At 40.5% G+C, this 20,908-nt stretch overlaps 1 protein-coding gene and 1 pseudogene across 1 annotated transcript; one reads left to right on the top strand and one right to left on the bottom strand.

Annotated features, from left to right (window-relative positions):
* Nucleotides 1–497: 497 nt before the first annotated feature.
* On the bottom strand, nucleotides 498–20,644 carry Pcyox1 (prenylcysteine oxidase 1). The gene is made up of 6 exons (XM_026405111.2): nucleotides 20,474–20,644; nucleotides 19,273–19,479; nucleotides 17,957–18,131; nucleotides 5,034–5,245; nucleotides 4,311–4,460; nucleotides 498–3,899 (listed from the first exon to the last, which is right to left on the bottom strand). Exons 1-6 carry the CDS (start codon nucleotides 20,583–20,585, stop codon nucleotides 3,241–3,243), a joined length of 1,515 nt encoding a protein of 504 aa, XP_026260896.1. The 5' UTR covers nucleotides 20,586–20,644; the 3' UTR covers nucleotides 498–3,240.
* Nucleotides 10,468–11,363, top strand: LOC144249829 (ceramide synthase 2-like; annotated as a pseudogene).
* Nucleotides 20,645–20,908: the final 264 nt, after the last annotated feature.

The raw sequence follows: 20,908 nt of genomic DNA, 5'->3' as shown, positions 1-20,908 counted from the left end.
AGGATTTTTCTCCATTTTTTAGTGCTGAGAGAAAGAAACAGCCAACCTGAATGCATGAGTGGGGTTGCTATGAAACATGTAAACTGGTAACTTATACTCTGACTTTTCCAAGTGTAGATTATCCCTTATCCAAATGCTTGGGATTAGAAGTGTTTCAGATTTTAGAATATTTGTACAAACAGTAAGTTATGGGATGAGACCCAAAGCTAGTGTTTGCTGCATTTTGACAGCAGCTAGTCGCATGAGGACTGGTATGAGTGCTCAAAAAAAAAGTTGTAGTATTGCAGATAACGATTGCTCATTCTGTACATCTACATTCTAAGTATAGTGCAACAGAAGTAAAACACAGGACATAATAATATAGTGTTTTATTTTTTAAACATAATCATTACGTGGAGAAATTTTGAAGAGTAGAAATAGAATTTCAGAGAAAAGCATTCCAGTGTATTGTGGCTCTTAGAATAGAGAAGAGCAGTGAGAATGCTGTCCACAATATATTCATCTAGTTCATGAAATTTTATTTATGGCTCACAAGCTCAAATGAGAGGTTTATTACAGATGGTTGTATTATAAGCCTAACCTTAAACATTCCAAGAAAATGCTTAAGGCCTATTTTTATGATCTGAAAAAAGCCTGCAAATCAGTTAAAACTATGTATACATGAATACATACGGGAATATGTAAGTTTTTTAACACAATGAAGAGTATAGATATAGTATTTCCTATTTATAGAAACTATAAAACAAAAGAACAGCCAAAGAGATCAAACTAAATCACAGTAAAATGAGTTGACAAGAAGTCCAGTATATTCTTTAGCATTTCTGTTTTCACTGCTGGTAATTTTTGCAGCCATACAAACTAACTTGTAGAACCAGTTCTCCCAAGTGTGGTTCCTAGAACAATAGCATCACCTTAGAACATAAATAAAAGTTTTTGTATCCCACTACAGATCATACTTAATTCAGTTGGAGAACCACTGGAGTAGAGTTGTCTTCGTTCCACCCCTACATCATTTCTCCCAGTCTCTTCCATTAAAAAATAATAATAATCTCCTGGAATAGCAAAACCTGATAGTATTTTTGTTTTAATAAAATTATTCTTTAATGCTGTAGTTACATTAAAACTAGTGGGCCTGGAATAGCAGGCTTTAATAGTAATTTTTCTTCTAGAAAAAACTATTATTTTTAATACTGTAATTATACTGAAACTACCTAATACTCCTGCTAGAACCTGTTTTGGTTTTGAGGAAGCAATTTCAGATGCCCTACTGGAATTTTAAGTCAGTAGGTTTGATATGAAACATTTTAAATAGGTATTCTTACAAGAAAAAATATATCCCATTGTAAAACAAGTGTACAAATGATAAAAGTTAAACCATTTCATTAGTATTTACCAATATTTACAGTAGTCCTCCCATACCTGTGGTTTCATTTTCCAATTTTTAGTTTACCCTTAGTCAACCACGGTCTGAGTGTACTAAATGGAAAATGACAGAAATAAGTTTAAAATAACATTTGTTATATTATTTTTTTATGATTATTGTTAATCTAATGTGCCTAATTTATAAATTAAACTTTATATGTGTATAGATATATAGGAAAAGACTGTCTTTTGCTATGTATACTGTCTACAGTTTCAGGAATCCACTAGGAATATTCCAACATAATTTCCCTCAGATGGGGGAGGGACTATCAAAGCATATAACAATGTTACATTCACTACAAATAGTCTTCATTAAAACCACAAAAGGAGAACATAAATGCCTCTTAACATACTTGATAAGAATAAAATTAGAAAAAATATAACCCTTCAACAAATGATAAACTTAATTCCTGCCTCTATATCAACTATCTTGGCAGTTTTTTTCAGATATCAGTATTCAGAGACATAGTAGGGAAGAAATAATGGTTAAGAGTCAGCATTTTCTCACATCATTTTGCTAAAGTAGCTACTGCCATAATCTGGCACTTAACCTGGTTTCAGTTATTATTAATGCATAAGCTTTATATGGGTTCTTTTCTACCAGTGACTATGACATTGATTCATGATCTCCATATAGCAGATGTAGAACTGATTCTCAAGTTTGGTTGTGTACAGGAAGCACTAAGCCCTACAGTTGATTCTAACAGCCAAAGTTGAGAGCCACTGCCACTGAGATTTTAGCAACCAACTTTTCACCTCACGTGCTACAGTAACTGATGCATTTAACATTCCAAAACTATCTGAACTTGGTTAAGTTTAGTGGCATTCTAAATGTTCCTCTCTAATGCCAGGTGCTCTAGGGTTATAGAAGTTGCCTCTGCTGTTAGGCTGTCAGTGTTTCTTACTATCAAGATTAATTCTGAAGTTCTCATTGAGATTCCTTGCAATGGATCTGCTCTGATGTTTTGTGTTTCTTACTACTTTTAAGGCACTTTTTAAAAACCCTTTATAGACATTTTAATTCCCCCATCTGTGCTTCTCTAGTTGCACACTAGAAACTTTAAACTGACAAGGTGGTATCCTTAGTCCTCCTTTAAATGACAAGTTGGTATCCTCAGTCCTTTAACTCCTAATCTCTAGTTGTGAGGGCCTATCAGTAATTTTTAAAAGCTCTTCAAGTGAGAACATTAGAACGAAGGTTGTGGTTCAGTGACAGAGTGTTTGCCTGGCATGCCATTTTTTTAAATTTTAAGATTATACTCTCTATGACTTCTGAATTTTACCCCTAATAAAATCAAAACATAAACAATCAAAAGTCAAGGTTTTAGGCATTTACATCAAAAAGGCATATAAATTACTAAGCCAACTTCCAGAGTGGTTTTATCTAACTAAAGATTTTATTCAGCTGTGAAGCTCAAATAAACTAGTACCCAACTAAGATGTCTTTAAGTTCTTCCTCAAGTACTCATCTTAAAACACTTTTGATCAAACTCCAGGGTCCCACCCCTGAACCTACTGAATTAGAATCTCAAAGAGAGAACCCTTGTTTAACGAACTCCAGATGATTCTTATACTCAGGAGCTTGGGCATCACTGCCAATGGATATTGCAAGAAATTTTGGAGATGGATAAGGGCAAGAGTTATCCAAACCTTGTAATTTTCTTGGAACACAACAGGATTACTTTGTAAAATGATGAAAATGGCAAAATATCTGTTTCAAAATCATTTCTGCTCAGATTTTTCTTTTTTCTTTTTTTTTTTTTTTTTTTGCCAGTGGTACTCATGGGGAACCAGGAGAGGAAAAACGAGAATGTTATTTCATAGCTCCGTTTTAAGTTTCTCATAGAGGCCATCTTGGTCAATCATGTCTGTGTTCCCATTCCAGCGGTGATAGGCAAGGAGTGCAGCATTATGGGCTGCGATGGCACTCATTTCCATGGCACTTGCTGCAAACTCTATACCATTGAGGTAATACAGCCGATCATGGAGTATGATGGAGGGACATTTCTCCGGGGGCTTATAGTGAGGATATGCAAGCCAAGACTTCTTCACAGCATAATCATAGGACAAAAAGAGCTTAAAAATTTGCTGTTTAGTAAGAATTTCTGGGGAAAAAGTCTTCCAAACATATGTTCCATCTGTTGATGGTTGAGGACTGTCCTTTTCTCTTACAGAGGACACAATCCCAACATTGTTAATAAACAGGTCTGAACTATCAGTGGTCAAAACTGTAGACAGGCCAAACTGATTTTTGGCTCTAGAGCTAAATACAGTTGAATTCAATTCTCCCTTAACCAAAGTTGTCACTATATGTTGGTAATACTGATGAAATTCCTCAATTGGAGGATCAAAGTTGAGGAAAGTAATGTTGGACATTTTTTGATTCAATGGAGTGGCCACCAAGACGATGTCATAGAAGTCTGAGTGGGTCTCGGATCCACTTTGGTACACTACTTCATACATCTTTGTGGGATTTCCTAGAAAGAAAAAGGCAGCACACATTTCTTAGTGTTTCTAACATACTGTATTTTATACCATCTAAAAATAATTCTAAAACTTAAATAGTTTCTCTTTAATTCTAAGAAATTAAAGAGTTTTAGCCCTTAAGCTAACTAAAGGTTCCTTGCAATTTTATTACATTGAGGACAATTTCCTATTCAGAATGTCAATAAATACAAAATATGGCATTGTTACTCTTGATGAGATTGCTTTTTAAATCCAAAGAGTCATGCCATTGTATTTGAGAACATTTGGGAATATTTCTACATGGTATAACATAAACAATTTAAAATTCTATCGTTTTGAAACAATGAGAGATGCAAAAGGAGTTTTTCTCACTGAACAACCATTTTCTGCAGGGATAATTAGAAATAAAAATTCAAACTCACCTGTCTGCTTGGTCCTTGTTTTCTCTATATACATTACTGAGCCAGATATAAGATTGCTGTTGGAAGCCTGGAGGAGCCGTGAGCAAACAAGTTTATTACCACCTTCTACTGCCCAAAGGCCAGAATCAGCAGCAGTCAGTGACACTGCCCCTGTTGTCAAAAGGGGAAAAAAGAAATATGTTTTCATTCTGACTTTGAAAGAAGCCCAATAACCACTCTCCCTTTCCAATTAAATGTTCTGTTCAGAATGTCTTCTGACACTGCCAAATGGCCCTTTGGGGCAAAATCTTACCCAGTTGAGAACCAATTAACTATTGGAAGCTAAGAACCTTCTCCTAAAAATACACACCTATAAATACATAATTTTGCTAACAATGTCTGAATTTGGGGGTTTTTTTGTTGTTGTTGTTTTGGTACTGGGAATTGAATCCAGTAGGCCTTAATCACTGAGCCACATCCCCAGTCTTTTTAATTTTATTTTGAGACAGGGTCTCGCTGAGTTGCTCAAGACCTCGCTAAGTTGCTGAGGATGGCTTTCAACTCGCAATTCTCTCAGCCTTTGGAGCCATTGGAATTATAGGGGTGCACCACCATGCCCAGCAATGTCTGCAATTTTGAGAAAGACAGCCTTCTCCAAACCATGGCCCAAAGTGAGGAACCATCCTAACACCATCAAGTTCTTTTATGAACAATCATGCAACACTTTTTCAAGGCCTGGCTTACCCACAAAGGCATTGATGTCTGTGCTTTGACCGTAATTGACCCTCATGACGGGAGCAATCATTTCATTGAGGAATTTCTCAGAGAAGCCTGCTTTCTGCAAGGTTTCATGAAGCGTTCGGTTAAGCAACCCAAGGAAGTCATCTCCTCCTACAGCATGGAGTAATTTTTCTACACTACTGAAGGCATAGTCATGAGACTGGTAGCGGTAGATCCTTGCAAAAAGAAGAAAAATGCCATTAAGCACCAAAAAAGATGGGGAAAAGGGATATATAAAGATAGAAAAGAACATCATAAAAGTCAAATTGACTTCCATGTTTCCTTCTGGTGAGTTTCTACCTATCCTCTGAGAGACAGCTTAGCCATCACCTTCCCCAGCTCTCCCAGAAGCTCTTGGCCCTCCCCCATCCTCCACCTCTTCTGAAGTCCATGGTCCTTTGAACACACTCTTCTTTTTCTGCACTAGGATCACCTTATAAAGAAATGGGGCTGGGCATGCTAACACACACCTATAATCCAAGTGGCCTGGGAGGCTGAGGCAGGAGGATTGCAGGTTCAAAGTCAGCCTCAGCAACTTAGCGAGCCTATAAGCAACCTAGTGAGACCCTGTCTCAAAATATAAAAAGGAATGGGGATATGTCTCAGTGGTAAAGCACCCTTGGGTTCAATCTACCCAAAAATTCTTGCTTATTAAACAAAAGTCCAGATCATTTAGCCTGATATCAAAAAAAGGAATTGCATGCAGGTGTGGTGGCACACACCTGTAATCCCAGCTATACAGAACACTGAGGCTGGAGGATCACACGTTCAGGCTGGCCTGGGCAACTCAGTGAAGCTCTGTTTCAAAAATATAAAGGGCTAGGGATGAAGTTCAGTGGTATATCACCACTGGTTCCAATCCCTAGTACATTAAATTAATTAATTAATTAATTAATGAAAAAGTAGAAGCAAAAGGCTTTGTCTAAAGGTGACATGCAAATAGAAGGCTTAAAAGCACAACTTGACATTTCTACCCTCAATCACTCACACATCCTCCACCTGTGCACTTCTGAACCATTCACTGATCTTAACTATCTCTGCATAGTCCCCTCAGGACTGTATAGGCTCTTCCCTCTCTCTGGACTTCCCATTCCAAACACAGAACAGCTACATCTTTTCCAGAGAGCTTGAGTCCTGCCTTCTCTGCAAAGTCTTGCCCAACTTCCCAGTCCACAGGAATGTCACTATCTCCAAAGTCCATAAAATTTAACATCAATGCCACTCACTCTCAGAAAATATCACATGACATTTCTTTGCACTCCATGGATTTTTAAAGAACATTTACACAAATTAACACTTGTAGTAATTCAATGAATGGTTGTTCAGGTTTTGCAAGGGGTATAAAGACAAGAAAGACATGGCTCCTTTCCCTCAAGAAGCTACGGTTATAGACAGGGTACACACACAGATAAATATATGAAATAACGGAAGAAATAAGAGCCAAGGAAAGATACTTCTCAGTGATCATAAGAGGAAAGCTTTTATATAGTTTCTTCTCAAATAATAATAATAATAATAATAATAATAATGTTTTTAGAGAGTAAAGGGACAATATTATAAGCTTTTTTTTTCTTTCAATACTGGAGATTGAACCCAGGGGTACTCTACCAATAAGCCACATCCCCAAAGACTTACCAATATTTTTTTTTTTTAGAGAGAATTTTTAATATTTATTTTTTTTAGTTCTCGGCGGACACAACATCTTTGTTGGTATGTGGTGCTGAGGATCGAACCCGGGCCGCACGCATGCCAGGCGAGCGAGCTACCACTTGAGCCACATCCCCAGCCCCTTACCAATATTTTTTGACATCAATCTCACTAAGTAAAGGAGGCTGGCCTCAAACTTTCTGACCCTCCACTCAGCCTTCCGAGTAGCTAGGATTAGAGATGTGCACCACTGTGCCTGGCTATATGCATTTCAGTTTTACCTACTAAGAATGTAGTGTACAGGGGCTGGGGATGTATCTCAGTGGTAGAGTGCTTGCCTTGCATGCATGAGGCCCTAGGTTCGATCCTCAGCACCACATAAAAATAAATAAAAATAAAGGTATTGTGTCTATCTACAACTTAAAAAAAATTAAAAAAAAAAAAAGAATGTAGTGTACAAAATGTAAAAATAAGGTTTCATTAGAAAAAATGATTGGATTCAGTGCCACAACAGAAATACTAAAACAACATCATCCAACCATATCATTTGAGTTTTAGTTTTAGGAGCTAGGAAAAACTAATATGAAAACACTGAATTCTTGGTAGAGCACATGACTAGCAAATGAAAGGCCCTTGGTTTAAATCAAAAGAAAGAAGGAAAGAAGGAAGGAAGGCAACAAACACTGAGTTCTTCAGAAAAATAACCAACTGAATAGAACGTAAGATGAAGAGTAATCTTTGGCTAATAGCATGACAAAATAATAACCAATTAAATAACCTATAAGTGGTGCTATCAGTCAAATAATCTGCCAATGAACTTCACCCCCATTCAGTCAAGCGTCCTGAGATAAGTCCATCTGGAGGGTGAGACAAGACCTCAAATATGAACACTGAGAATTGTACCTATTATACAACAGTAGGTGCAACTAAAAAATCAGACATGTAAACAGCTGGTAGTTTCTGCTGGTAAGACTGCTTATAGTCTTTTTTTTTCCAAGTGACATTTTTATAACCTTAATATTTACTTACTTATTCAGTCAACAAATATTTATGAACTTTGAGCCAGGCACTGTTCTAGGTGATGAAAATACAAAGGTCAACATAACATAGATAAAAAGAATCACTAACTTCAGGCAGTTTGTGTTATACTCGAGGAAACAGGTAATAAAATTCAAGAAACTAAAGTAAGTTATTTAATAGGTACAAGGATAACTATTAAAGAGAAAAACAAATCAAAAAGAAAAGGAATGCATGGGGCAAGCAAAGTTGTAATTGTAAATAAGATGGCTCAAGAAATAAGTTCAGTGGTCAGGGAAGTCTCACTGACAAGGCAACACCTGAACAAATATGAGGGAGGGCAGATGCAAGCCATGCAAACACCTGGGGGGTAAATTTTCAGGTAGAAGTAAAAGTAATACAAAGGCCACATAACAGAACCTGGTTTCTTGAATAAACAGTGAGGCCAGTGCAGCTGAAGCACAGTGACCCAGTAGGACAGGAAACATACATTCAGAAAAGGGGCAGAGGACTTGAAACACTTCCAGAATGGTTAATGAGGACCTCTGAGAATCAGCTCCTCCATGAGAGCAAGGAGTGAGGACAGTGGCAAAAACTGTCAGCACTGGGCTGGGGATGTAGCTCAGTGGCAGAGCACTTGCCTAGCATGCATGAGGCCCTAAATTACAAAAATAAAATGTCAACATTTTGAAAGTCAACATTTCTTTTTCAGAACTCAGGAAATAAATCAAACCCTTAACAAACTATAAGGAGTATTTATTCAAGGAAAACGGCTAAATCTCAATAAAAACGATGAGCTCTGTAGAATTACAATTTGCCTATTCCCATTCCCCTCTTGTCAGCTCTGCAGTAGCCTTAAAAAGCAGCCAACTTGCAACAACAACTATGAAACCACCAAGCTAGAAGCCACTGGAAAAGGCAGAATGGATTTGGAGCTCCTAAAAAAGCATAATCCCCAGAGAAATGTTACTCTTTGACCTATCTGGGAACTCAGGAAAAGCACTATCTTCAGGGCTTGTCTTTATTTGATCTGATTCAGACCTCACTCTGTACAAACCAGCTCCCACCCCAAACCATTTGTCCAAAAAAAATCATTGGCAACTATTTAACATCACTGCCGCCTTAGGGTTGTGATACCAATTGGGGCTAATAAGAAGCTGACTAAAAAACTATAAAAAGATACTAGGGAATGAAAATGTTTCCAGGAATCTAGAAAGTCATGTGATTGTGCAAGGCTGTCTGTCCTGGGCCAAGGAAAGTCCTGAGACAGCTTCCATCTATCCGTCAACTTTTAAAGACTTTGAGGCTTAGAGTAAGCAGGAAATTAAGGCTAAAGTAGAGTTTTAAACTATATGCTGGAGCACTGAAAATATACACCAACATACACACTTAAGTGGCCTTATATGACAAAGAATACAGAACTGATCCCAGAAAGTCAGTAAACAAACCAATAGTAGCAACAATAAGCAGCCTGGGGGTCCAGGAGAATCCAGTTTCCAGAGCTGCCCACCATGCCCAGTCCAAAGTCTTTAAATCAACTATTATAAATATGTTCAAGTAACTAAAGAAAATCATGTCTAAAGAACAAAATCAAGTATGAGAATAATGTCTCATTCACCAAATACAGAATCTCAACAAAGAGGAAAAAGTGAGTAAAAAAAAAAAAAAGAATCAAGCCAAGCACAGTGGCACACATCTGTAATCCCAGCGGCTTGGGAGGCTGAGGCAGGAGGATCACAAATTCAAAGCCAGCCTCAGCAACTTAGTGAGGCACTTAGCTAGACCCTGTCTCCCATAAAATACAAAAAAAAAAGGGGGGGGCTGGGGATATGGCTCAGTTATTAAGCACCCTGGATTCAATCCCCAGTACCAAAAAAAAAAAAAAAAAATTCTGGAGTTGAAAAGTATAGTACCTGAAATGAAAAACTCACCATAGGGACTAAACAATAGATTTGAAATGGTAGAAGGACCAGCAAACTTGAAGACAGATCAACTGAAAGTATAGTTTAAGGAAACGAAAGAAAAAAAAAAGTTTAAAAAAATAAGCAGCCACAAGACCTATGGGACAACCTGAAGTTTACCAACATGCAAACACTGAGAATCCTAGAAGGAGAAAAGGAAAAGAAAGGGACATAAAATTATTCAAAAAAATAAAGGCCCAGCCAGGCACAGTAGCGCACACCTCTAATCCCAGTACCTCAGGAGGCCGAAGCGGGAGGATCACAAGTTTAAGTCCAGCCTCAGCAACTTAGGCCTTTCTCAAAATAATAAATAAAAAGGGTTGGGGGGGGATAGTTCAATGGTAAAGCATCATTAGCTCAGTCCCTGTACCAAAATTAATTCCCAAAACTTCCCAAATTTGATGAAAAACATTAATCTGCACATCCAAGAAGTTCAACAAACTCTACCCATAAAAAGGTCTTCAGTTAATCTTAACAACTGACTTCTCACTAGAAACCATAGAAGCCACAGATAGTGGGATGATAGGCTGATATCCTTCAAAATGACACAAAATTACGGCATTCCCAAGTAAACAAAAAACAGAAAATTCAACACTAGCAGATCTGCCCTACTCTTATAGGCTGACCAGGAGGCTGGAGGAAAGGGGGTTCTCATGAAACGGAGACCCAGAATAACCCTGCCTGAGCCTGCAGTTCCTTCCCCTCCCAGCTTAGGGGCTGGGAGCATTTCAAAAGAACCAAACACCTCTCACTTATGTCCCTTCCTCAGTTACATGGCTACACCACTGACCACCTTCTTGAATGCAAAGGGGAAAATTTGGCTGTGGGCAACTCCCAATGCTACCTTGGAGCATTGCTACCCAACCAGTGGCAAGCAGCCCAAGCAGGAGGACGTAACACTTTTGTCCTGGTAGAGTGGGCTCTCTGGATGCCAGGTGGAGTACTGGTTCTGCTATCACTGCAATCAGAACCAGCCCACTCTCCTCAAGAAGGTCTGAGAAGCTAGTTGGAGGTTCACATTTTACCTGATTTCCTTCGTTGCTGGGATGGCCATCATTGTGGGTAAGCCCTAGTCTATGACATGAGGAAAATTTGGGAGAGATATCCCATACAGAGCATCATCCCTTCTCAGTACTGGTACCACGGTTGAACTTTCCTTCTTCTGATCAATGCTTTCAGCATTGCCTCTGACATCAACCAAAAGCTTGTTTCTTTCTTTGAGTGGAGGTGGGGACCAGGGATTGAACCCAGGAGCACTTAACCAATGAGACACATTTTTTTATTTTGAGACATGATTTAAGTTGCTAGGTCCTAGCTAAATTGCAGGGTCTGGCCCCAAACTTGTGATCCTCCAGGCTCAGCATCCTGAGCCTCTGGGATTACAGGTATACGCTATCACATCTGTCAAGCTTCTCCTGTTTTGCCAATTACCTCTGAGAGGAAACTCTCATCTTGGCTCTGCCTGACTCTTCAGACTATAATCAGCCAAGATGTTTAACTACGTGACATCTTCATGGTTTTGGCTATTGTTTTTATCATCACGGGACTGGTAATCCTGCCCTTGTGGATGCTGCACTACACCCGGGTATACCCGCTGGAACTCTAGCCTGCCTTCCTTGATTACTACTTCTTCATTGTCATGATGGAAGTGCAACAGATGCAGACGTAGGGTCCCAGCCAATGGCCACCCCATCTGCAATCACAACCATCGTAAGAATAACTGAACAAGTGTCCTAGCTGCCTCCCAGATTAATGCATAAAGCCAAGGAACTAGCCAATCTTGCCCATAGGGTCACTTCCTGCCCTAGAGAGATCTAAGGAGAAGGGGGGAAAAGACTTCTCTGTGTCCTCCCTCCTGCTTTGTCAACCAGTCGCCTTTAAAACAAATTCTAACCAGGCTATCCCCAGGTAGAGAGGAGGCTGGTTATCTACTTTATTAGCAAGGGGATAGTTTTATTTTCCTTTGTTCTCTAGGTTATCTTTTCTATTGCTTTCAGGACCCTTCCTCAGTTCTGGGAGTAGGGATTACAATTCACATTCCTTATTCTTGAAAATTTGGTCCTGTTTGCCTGTGACTCCCTCACTTCCAGATCTAGGTTGTGCCTTAATGTGGGTCTTATTCTGCCAAAATTGGACCAAGGCTCACTTTTCTAAGCTCCCTGACTTGGGTCAAAAACCAAAGCTAAATATGTACAATATGTCAAAATACACTCTACTGTCATATGTATCTAAAAAAGAATTTTGAAAAAAGAAAAAGTTTAACTGACTCTTATTCCCTCCTGAAAAAAAAATGAACTAAGCACAGGAGGGTACACAGGACCCTTCCTCTGCCAATAAGTGGTGACGACACCAGGACTGCTCAGATGACTATGATGCTACTTCTCTGCCAGCTGTGCCACAGCCACTAGTCCAAGATCTTCCAGCTTCCTCTCTTGGGCCTCTTCCCATTCCTCTTCTCTTCAGCTAGGCTAGCTTGTTTGGAGTACAACGGCAACTAGTCCTGATTTTTTAATTATTAAACATTTAGAGTTTGGGTTTTAAAGCCAGAATTACAGCTACCACCTGGCACTTCAGGAGAGGACCATTTCAGACAAAAATATACTGCTAATTTTTTTAAATATGTATATTAACAATTAATATATTAAAGAATAAGTAAAGTGTGGCAACAAGTTAAAAAAAAAGAGGCTGAGATAGAATATTAGGCAAAAGCTTGACTCCACATGAAGAAGACCACTAGTAAAGACATTTACAGAAATAAATATAAAAGGCAGTTTGAAGGCATATTTGTTTGTAACTTTTATTCTCCTATTTCACTTAAAAGACATCTGCATAAAGCAATGATGATAAAACTGTGATAATGTGATTATAATAAAGAAAGATAGAATTTATGTAACTACAAAAGGTGGGGGTTACAAAGCCATGATAGAGTGAGTTGGTATTAAAATAATAAAGTTATTTTAATTAGTTTATTTTTAACAATCAAAGTTGTCCTAAAATATTGTTTGTTTGTTTTTTTTAAAGTTGTAACCAACAGAAATTTTTTTTTTATTTTTTAAAGAGAGAGTGAGAGAGGAGAGACAGAGAGAGAGAAATTTTAATATTTATTTTTTTAGTTCTCGGCGGACACAACATCTTTGTTGGTATGTGGTGCTGAGGATTGAACCCGGGGCCGCACGCATGCCAGGCGAGTGCGCTACCGCTTGAGCCACATCCCCAGCCCTAAAATATTGTTAGAGAATAATTCAAAAAATATATAACGAGCCAGACATGGTGGCATATGCCTGTAATCTCAGGGGCTCCAGAGGCTGAGGCAAGAGGATCTCAAGTTCAAAGCCAGCCTCAGCAACAATGAGGCACTAAGCAACTCAGTGAGACCCTGTTTCTAAATAAAATACAAAATAAGGCTAGGGATGTGGCTCAGTAGTCTAGTGCCCCTGAAATCAATCCCTGGTACCCCAAAAATAATAATTAAAATGGTACTCAAAAAAAATCTATTTAAAGCAAAAGAAGGCACCAGGCACAGTGATGGACAGCTTTAATCCCAGCAGCTCAGGATTCAAAGTTCAGTCAGTGTACAACAAAAATAAATTAAAAATAAAGACAGAAAATCTAGACCTGTTGGGTCTTCTGTACCATGGTACAAATTTTGGCTGTGACTCTATGAAATAGAGAGCACTGAAGGTTTCTGAGTGAGGAGTAGTATGAGAATCTTTAGCTAGTATCCTGAAAAGAAGAATGGCACAAGGATACAGCAAGGAGATGTTCAAGAGGTATATTAGGGCTGGGACTGTGGCTCAAGAGGTAGCGCGCTCGCCTGGCATGTGTGCGGCCCGGGTTCGATCCTCAGCACCACATACAAACAAAGATGTTATGTCTACCAAAAAATTTTAAAAAATAAATTTTAAAAAATTCTCTCTAAGAACTCACTCTTTAAAAAAAAAAGAGGTATATTAGTTTCCCTGTTATAATAAACTCAATGGCTTAAAATAACACAAAGGCATGATAGACAAGAACTCCGCTAAACTACATCCCAAGCCCTTCACTACTATGCATAACTGGCACATGCTGGCTGAATACCAACGTTCTCTTCAACTGTTGTTGTTGCTGCTCTTTGTTCGTTTGGCACCACAGATTGAACCCATGGACACTTATCACTGGGCCACCTCCCCAGCCCTTTTTATTTTTTACTTTGAGACAGGGTCTCACTAAGTTGCTGAGGCTGGCATCAAACTTGCAATCCTCCTGCCTCAGCCTCTAGTGTTGCTGGGATTACAGGTGTGTACTACCATGCACAGCTCTCCAACTGTTTTACAGAATGAAAAAAGCATCAAAACAAAACTTACATGATACTGATTCACACAAAGAAAGAGATGTATGATGAACATAAAGATCAGTGTATACAAACAAATGTCAAGGATGAGGGCCATCCTATCCACTATCCACAGACTAGTGCATTCAAGGAGTGACCCCTATCATTTCCTGTCTTTGCCCTGAAGAAACTGTCTCTTTTCTACTTACTTAAATAAATCCTACTCTTTTTTTTTTTTTGGGGGGGGGGCGGGGTGAGGGGTACTGGGGATTAAACTCAGGGGCATTCAACCACTGAGCCACATCCCCAGCCCTATTTTGTATTTTATTTAAAGACAGGGTGTCTCACTGAGCTCCCTTTTGCTATAGCTGGCTTTGAACTCGAGATCTTCTTGCCTCGGCCTCTGGAGCTGCTGGGAATACAGGTATGTGCTGCAGTTCCCAGATAAACCCTCTCTTCCATGCTTTAAAAAAAAAAAAAAAAAAGGGGCTGGGGATGTGGTTCAAGCGGTAGCACGTTCGCCTGGAATGCGTGCGGCCTGGGTTCGATCCTCAGCACCACATACCAACAAAGATGTGTCCACCGAGAACTAAAAAATAAATATTAAAAATTCTCTCTCCCTCTCTCTCTCCTCCCTCACTCTCTCTTTAAAAAAAAAAAAAAAAAAAAAAAGATGGGAGCCATCAGATATTTGACAAAGGCACCAAAAATATATCTTGGAGAAAAGATAGCCTTTTTATAAGGCTGGGAAAGATGCTAGGAAAACTGGATAGCTATATGTAGAAAAATGAAATTAGACCCCCTTCTCTCTCACCCTGCACAAAATTCATATCTAAATGGATCAAAGACTGAGGAATTAGATAAGAAACTTTACAACTGCTAGAAGAAAACAGGGTCAACACTTCATTACATAAATATAGGCACCAACTACCTTAACAAGACCCCCAAAGCACCAGAAATAAAAATCAAAACTCAATAAGTGAAATGTCATCAAACTAAAAAGGTGCACGGCAAAGACAACAATTAAGGGCATAAAGAGAGAACTTACAGAATGGGAGAAAATCTGGACCAGCTACTCCTCCAAGAGGGAGGAGTATTTATATATCCAGAATACACAAAGAACTTAAAAAACTTAACAAAAAGAACTGAATAACCCAATCAATCAATAAAAGAACTAAAGAGAAACTTCTCAAAAGAAGAAACACAAATGGCTGATATATGACAAAATGTTCCCCATCTCTACCAACCAGGGAAACGCAAATCAAAATTACCTAAGAAGAGCATGGTGGCACACACCTGTAATCCCAGTGGCTCGGGAGGCTGAAACAGGAGGATCGTGAGTTCAAAGCCAGCCTCAGCAAAAGCAAGATGCTAAGCAACTCAGTGAAACCATGTCTCTCAATAACATACAAAATAGTGCTGGGAATATAACTCAGTGGTCAAGTGCCCTTGAGTTTAATCCCCAGTACCAAAAAAAAAAAAAAAAAACTACACTAAGATTTCATCTGACTTCCATCAAAATGGCAATGATCAAAAATAGGAACAAGAGGGACTGGAATTGTAGCTCAGTGGAAGAGCACTTGCCTAGCATGTGTGAGGCACTGGGTTCAATTCTCAGCACCACATACAAATAAATACATAAAAGTCCATTAACAACTAAAAAATATTTTTTTAAAATAGGAAAAAGAATAAATGATGGCAAGGTTGTAAGGAAAAAGGAACACTTGGACATTGTTGGTGGGACCACAGACTAGTACAACCACTCTGGAAAGCAGAATGGAGATTCCTCAATAAACTAGGGATAGAACCACCATATGATCAAGCCATCCACTCTTTGGTATTTTCCCAAAAGATCTAAAATCAGCATACTACAGTGACACAGCCACATCAATGTTTATGGCAATCAATTCACAATAGCTAAATTATGGAATCAGCCCAGATGTTGTCAATAGATGAGTGGATTAAGAAACTGTGGAGTGGGCTGGAGATGTGGCTCAGCGGTAGCTCGCTCGCCTGGCATGCGTGCGGCCCGGGTTCGATCCTCAGCACCACATACCAACAAAGATGTTGTGTCTGCCGAGAACTAAAAAATAAATATTAAAAAAAATTTTCTCTCTCTCTCTCTCTCTCCTCTCTCACTCTCTCTTTAAAAAAAAAAAAAAAGAAACTGTGGAGTGTGTGTGTGTGTGTGTGTGTGTGTGTAGAATGGAATATTGCTCACCATAAAAATGAATGAAATTATGGCATTTGCTGGTGGAAATGAAGGGATAGAAATGAAGACTATTATGCTAAATGAAATAAGCCAAACTCAGGAACTCAAAAGTTGAATGTTTTCTCTCATATACAGAAGCTACAGTAAAATAAAGGAAAGGGGGAGGGAAGGACAAGATAATATAAAGAACCAATCAAATATAAATTAATAGATAAGCAAAAGGAAGTCAAGTAGAGAAAGGAGAGTGAGAGGGGGAAGGAGGACAGGAGGAAAAAGGAGGGAATCATGAACTGAAATTGATTTCTAGGCATGTATGAGTTTGTCAGAAGGAACCTACTACTATGTATAACTATAAAGCTCTAATTTAAAAAAAAAATTAAGATGGAGGAAGTACAGTAATACCATAAAGTCTGAGAATTCTTTTTCTATTTTTTTTCTTTGGTGGAGTAGGGGTACTTGGATTGAACTGAGGGGTGTTTAACTACTGTGCTACATCCTCAGTCCTTTTTATTTTTTTCTTTTGAGACAAGGTCTCACTAAGTTGCTGAGGGTCTCACTAAGTTGCTGTGGTTGGCCTTAAACTTGAGATTTTCCTGCCTCAGCCTCCAAAATTGCTGAGATGGGAATTCTTTTTTTTTTTTTGTATTGGGGATTGAACCCAGGGTGCTTAACCACAGAGCTACATCCCCAGCCCTTTTTATTTTGAGACAGGGTCTTACTAAATTGCTGAAGCTGGTCTTGAACTTGGCAATCCTCTTGCCTTGGCCTCCTGAGTCACTGGGATTACAGGCATGCACCACCGCACCCAGCTGAGAAGGGAATTCTTTTCAAAATCCAAAACAGTACAATCTAGGAGCTATAGAAGCTCAGTAGTAGAACAATTGCCTGACATACTCAAAGCCCTGGGTTTGATCCCTAGCACTTGGAGAATCAGAGAGAGAGGAAGGAAATAAAGAAAAGACTAAAAAAGAAAAAGAGTCACCTGCATTCTTGCTACCCAAGACTGCTGTCATTTAATACTGACATTTAAATTCTTAGGGCACAAGCCTGATACTCTACTTCAGACTGTTGATTCATTGAAATATCATCACTATTAAAACTCATTCAAAGGACCAGAAATATAGCTCAATCTGCCTAGCATATGCAAGGCCCTGAATTCAATCCCTGGGAGGGAGGGAGGGAGGGAGGGAGGGAAGGAAGGAAGGAAGGAAGGAAGGAAGGAAGGAAGGAAGGAAGGCAGGCAGGCAGACAGAAAGAAAGATAGAAAGGGAATGAATGAAAAGAGAAAAAAAAAAAACTTCATTTAAGCTTAAATGAGTTTTCTTATAGCTTTTCAATCATCTACACACCAGCACAGTGCTGACACTAAGACTCTAATTCAGACTACCTGGTAACTCAGCTCCACCACTTACCAGGTGGGTGAACTTATACACTTAAAACCTCTGGATGCTTCCACCTTCTATATCTATAGAAAGAAGCCAATAATAGTACCTACCTGAGAAAGTTGCCATGAGAATTCAAAGAGTTGATTTTTATAGAGCACCTAAGAGTGACAACACTAAAGAAGCATTTGTGAAGTACATTTCAGAAGCACATAACAAACTACAACTTCAATTCCCAATAGGATCAATGCATGTTTTCTACAAAACAGTGTGCCTAAGAATCTTACAAATGGGGCTTGCAGTTAGATACAGGACTGTTCCTAAAGGTCTTAAACCAGATGGAAAGGGGAGAAAATTACCTCATGAACTTGTCCAACACATCTTCAACCCACATGTGCATTCGGAGTGACTGAAATCCATAGCGCCAAACTAGTTTAATCATGTTCATTATAAACCAGCTGCTCTCCTCAAACACCAGAGTCTGTCCATCGTACACCCCCAGTAGGCCACCCGAAGCCTGAACAGTGGAGAGACCTGCAAAAATAGAGAAAGGGCAGCTAAGTCAGTGGTTTCCAGGCTGATCAAATGAAAGAAAACAATCCAGAGGATGTCCCAGGAACACTGTGAATTTGGGGCTTCCATCAATTCTCAGGAGATACATTAAAGGAGCTCTATTTAGAAGAGCATGATACACTAACACTCACTGCACTGTCCAAAAGCAGAATCCCTAGAGGATGGGTCAGAAGATCATGCAGATGTATCTTCATTAGACTGGCTGTTCTTAGTCACAGAGACAGAAGCACAGGAAGCACCCACAGGGGATGCACAAGGTAGCCAAAGAGAAGAGGCATTCCCATTCCAATTTGAATCTTCTTTTGCAAAACTGGATTTTTCAGGTAAGTGGAAGGAGGCCAAAATTTCACAATATTTCCTAAAGAAAGTGCCTGCAGAGGCCTGCCAGACTTCCTCCACAACCTGTCCAGCACCTCTGCTTGGCAAGGCAGCAGTGAAATATCCTGAGCAGTGAGCACATGTCAGCACCCATAGCTGTGTGAATGACCTTAAGCCAGGCACTCCAAGCCACTGGGTCTCATTTCCTCAGCTGTAACATGAGTACTCTAAGGTCTCTGCTAGCTCAAAACATTCTCTGATTCTTCGCACAAACTGAGAGGTTTAAGAATTGACAACAGCAGCTGGGCAGGGTGGCACATGCCTGTAATCCCAACAGCTGGAGAGGCTGAGGCAGGAGGATCGCATGTTCAAAGCCAGCCTCAGCAAAAAAGCGAGACACTAAGCAACTCAATGAGACCCTCTCTAAATAAATTCAAAATGGGGAGGGGAGATGGCTCAATGATCAAGTGCCCCTGAGTTCAATACCCAGTAACCACCCCCATCAAAAAAAAAAAAAAAAAAAGAATTGACAACAACAGCCATCTTCTCAACCCCATGGCTGTAATTCCAGATAACAGAAGATACAGATAACTAGTCTCCCATTACAGGAGAATGACTCCTAAAACAGCACCAACTGCTATCTGGACAGTAAGGGAAACTATTTCACCAACTTCTTTGTAAATGACAATAAACAAGGCAGAAAAGTTTCAGTTCTTCCTATGATAAAAATATCCAGGGTTGGTCATACTGAATTCTGCTTAGCTCTAAGACCAAAATTACATACCCAGGTCTTTGACAAAACGCTTCATGTGCAGATTTAAAGGATGTATGACAGAACCTCCTGCCTCATATTCTTGCCCTTCCACAGTCAGGGTGGCTAAACGGCCCCCCACCTCTTTTCTTTCAAACAGGTCAATCTTCACATCTTTCCCAAATTTCTGCCGCAGATAATAGGCTGATGAAGTGCCACCAATTCCAGCTCCAATAATTGCTATGAGAGGAAAGAAAAAAGTTTTTTTGTTTTTTCTTTTTTCTTACCAGTGTGGGTTTTGTTTTGCCTTCAAAAGGTCGCAAGCTAATAACAGAGGTTATGCAAGGCTACTGTCAACAATTTAGGGAAGCCTGAAGGGGAAGGTTCTAATGAAAGAACTCCCAGAATGTGGACAGAGGCTGCTCCCAGTCAAATGCAGATTAAGTTACAAACTGACATCAATTCAATTCTTTTCCAGATGCCCAAAGATTCTCACAGGTCTGTGGAGGCACCAGTGGGCCTGCAAACCCCTTTTCCGTGTCCCAACTCATGGATGCATTTTAAATAAAGGGGCCGCCATTTTTGCCTAGCTTTGTTCTTTGTCTCAAGGGTAGACTCAGTGTAGACAGGTTAATGATTCGGAATAACAGAGCTTTAATTGGTGGGTAAAGGGACCAGAAGTAAAAAACCAAGACGACTGAAACGAGAAACAGAATAGATTATTTCGGAAGCTGCAGCAACCCTAGGCAAAGAAACTGGGCAATCCCAGGGCCTCAGAGCAGGCCGACCTCAGCAAAGTGGAGAGGGGGAGAGGGGGTTTCAGCCTAACAAGGGAAGCAGACAGGGTCAGCTTGTTTGCACTGCTCCCTGTGCTGTGTCTGGGCGAGCCTGAAATCTGCTTGGCAGGAGCAGCCAGGCGTTCCAGGACCGGTCAAAAGACTGGCCTCCCGAAAAGGCAGCATAAAGGCAGGCAGCAAAAAGGACCCCTATCCTCCCCAGAGCCCCAGGCCTCCAAGACTAGGGCTGCAGGGACGCTTGGTCCCCATCACAGCCCATGCTTCAAGTGGGCATCTCTCCAAGCCCAGGAAGCGCAATCCGTCTTTAGGAAGACGGAAAGCTGACCACAGGTGTGAATCGGTCAAGGCGCGACCTGCCCGCCCTGCCTGAATCCTGGCTTTCGGACCTGGGCGCACTACGCTCCAGAGCCCTCCCGCGCCGCCCCCTTCTGGCCTACCGATCTTCTCCGGTGGAGCCCGCAGCTCGGCGCTACCGAGGCACCCCCAGCTGCACAGCAGCAGCCACAGCCACAGCAGCGACAAGCCGAGCTCCCCGGCGACGTGCCCCATGGCCTTCCCAAACGCAGCAACCGGCCTCCAGTTCCCCGCAGTCCCCACGCAGCGGCGCGTCTGCGCGCTCACTCGCCCCGCCCCTAGACTGCCAGGCCCTCCGAGCCCCGCCCAGGCTCGGCGCAGGCCCGCCCAGTTCCTCCCCGGCCACGCCCCTAACAGGCCACGCCCCTGCCCTGTCCCTCGTTTCCCAAATCCACCCCAACTCCATATCCTAGGCCACTCAGTCCCCCAAGCGCGCTACGCTTCTCGGAAACCCACCCTCCTTCAGAAAAGATCCAAGGCATGGTTAGAAGCTTGCCCCATCTGTTCTTCCTCCCGAT

Source organism: Urocitellus parryii, chromosome 12 (genome assembly GCF_045843805.1).
Source record: "Urocitellus parryii isolate mUroPar1 chromosome 12, mUroPar1.hap1, whole genome shotgun sequence".
NCBI classification, from domain to species: Eukaryota; Metazoa; Chordata; class Mammalia; order Rodentia; family Sciuridae; genus Urocitellus; species Urocitellus parryii.
This window is presented reverse-complemented; position numbering and strand designations above follow the sequence as displayed.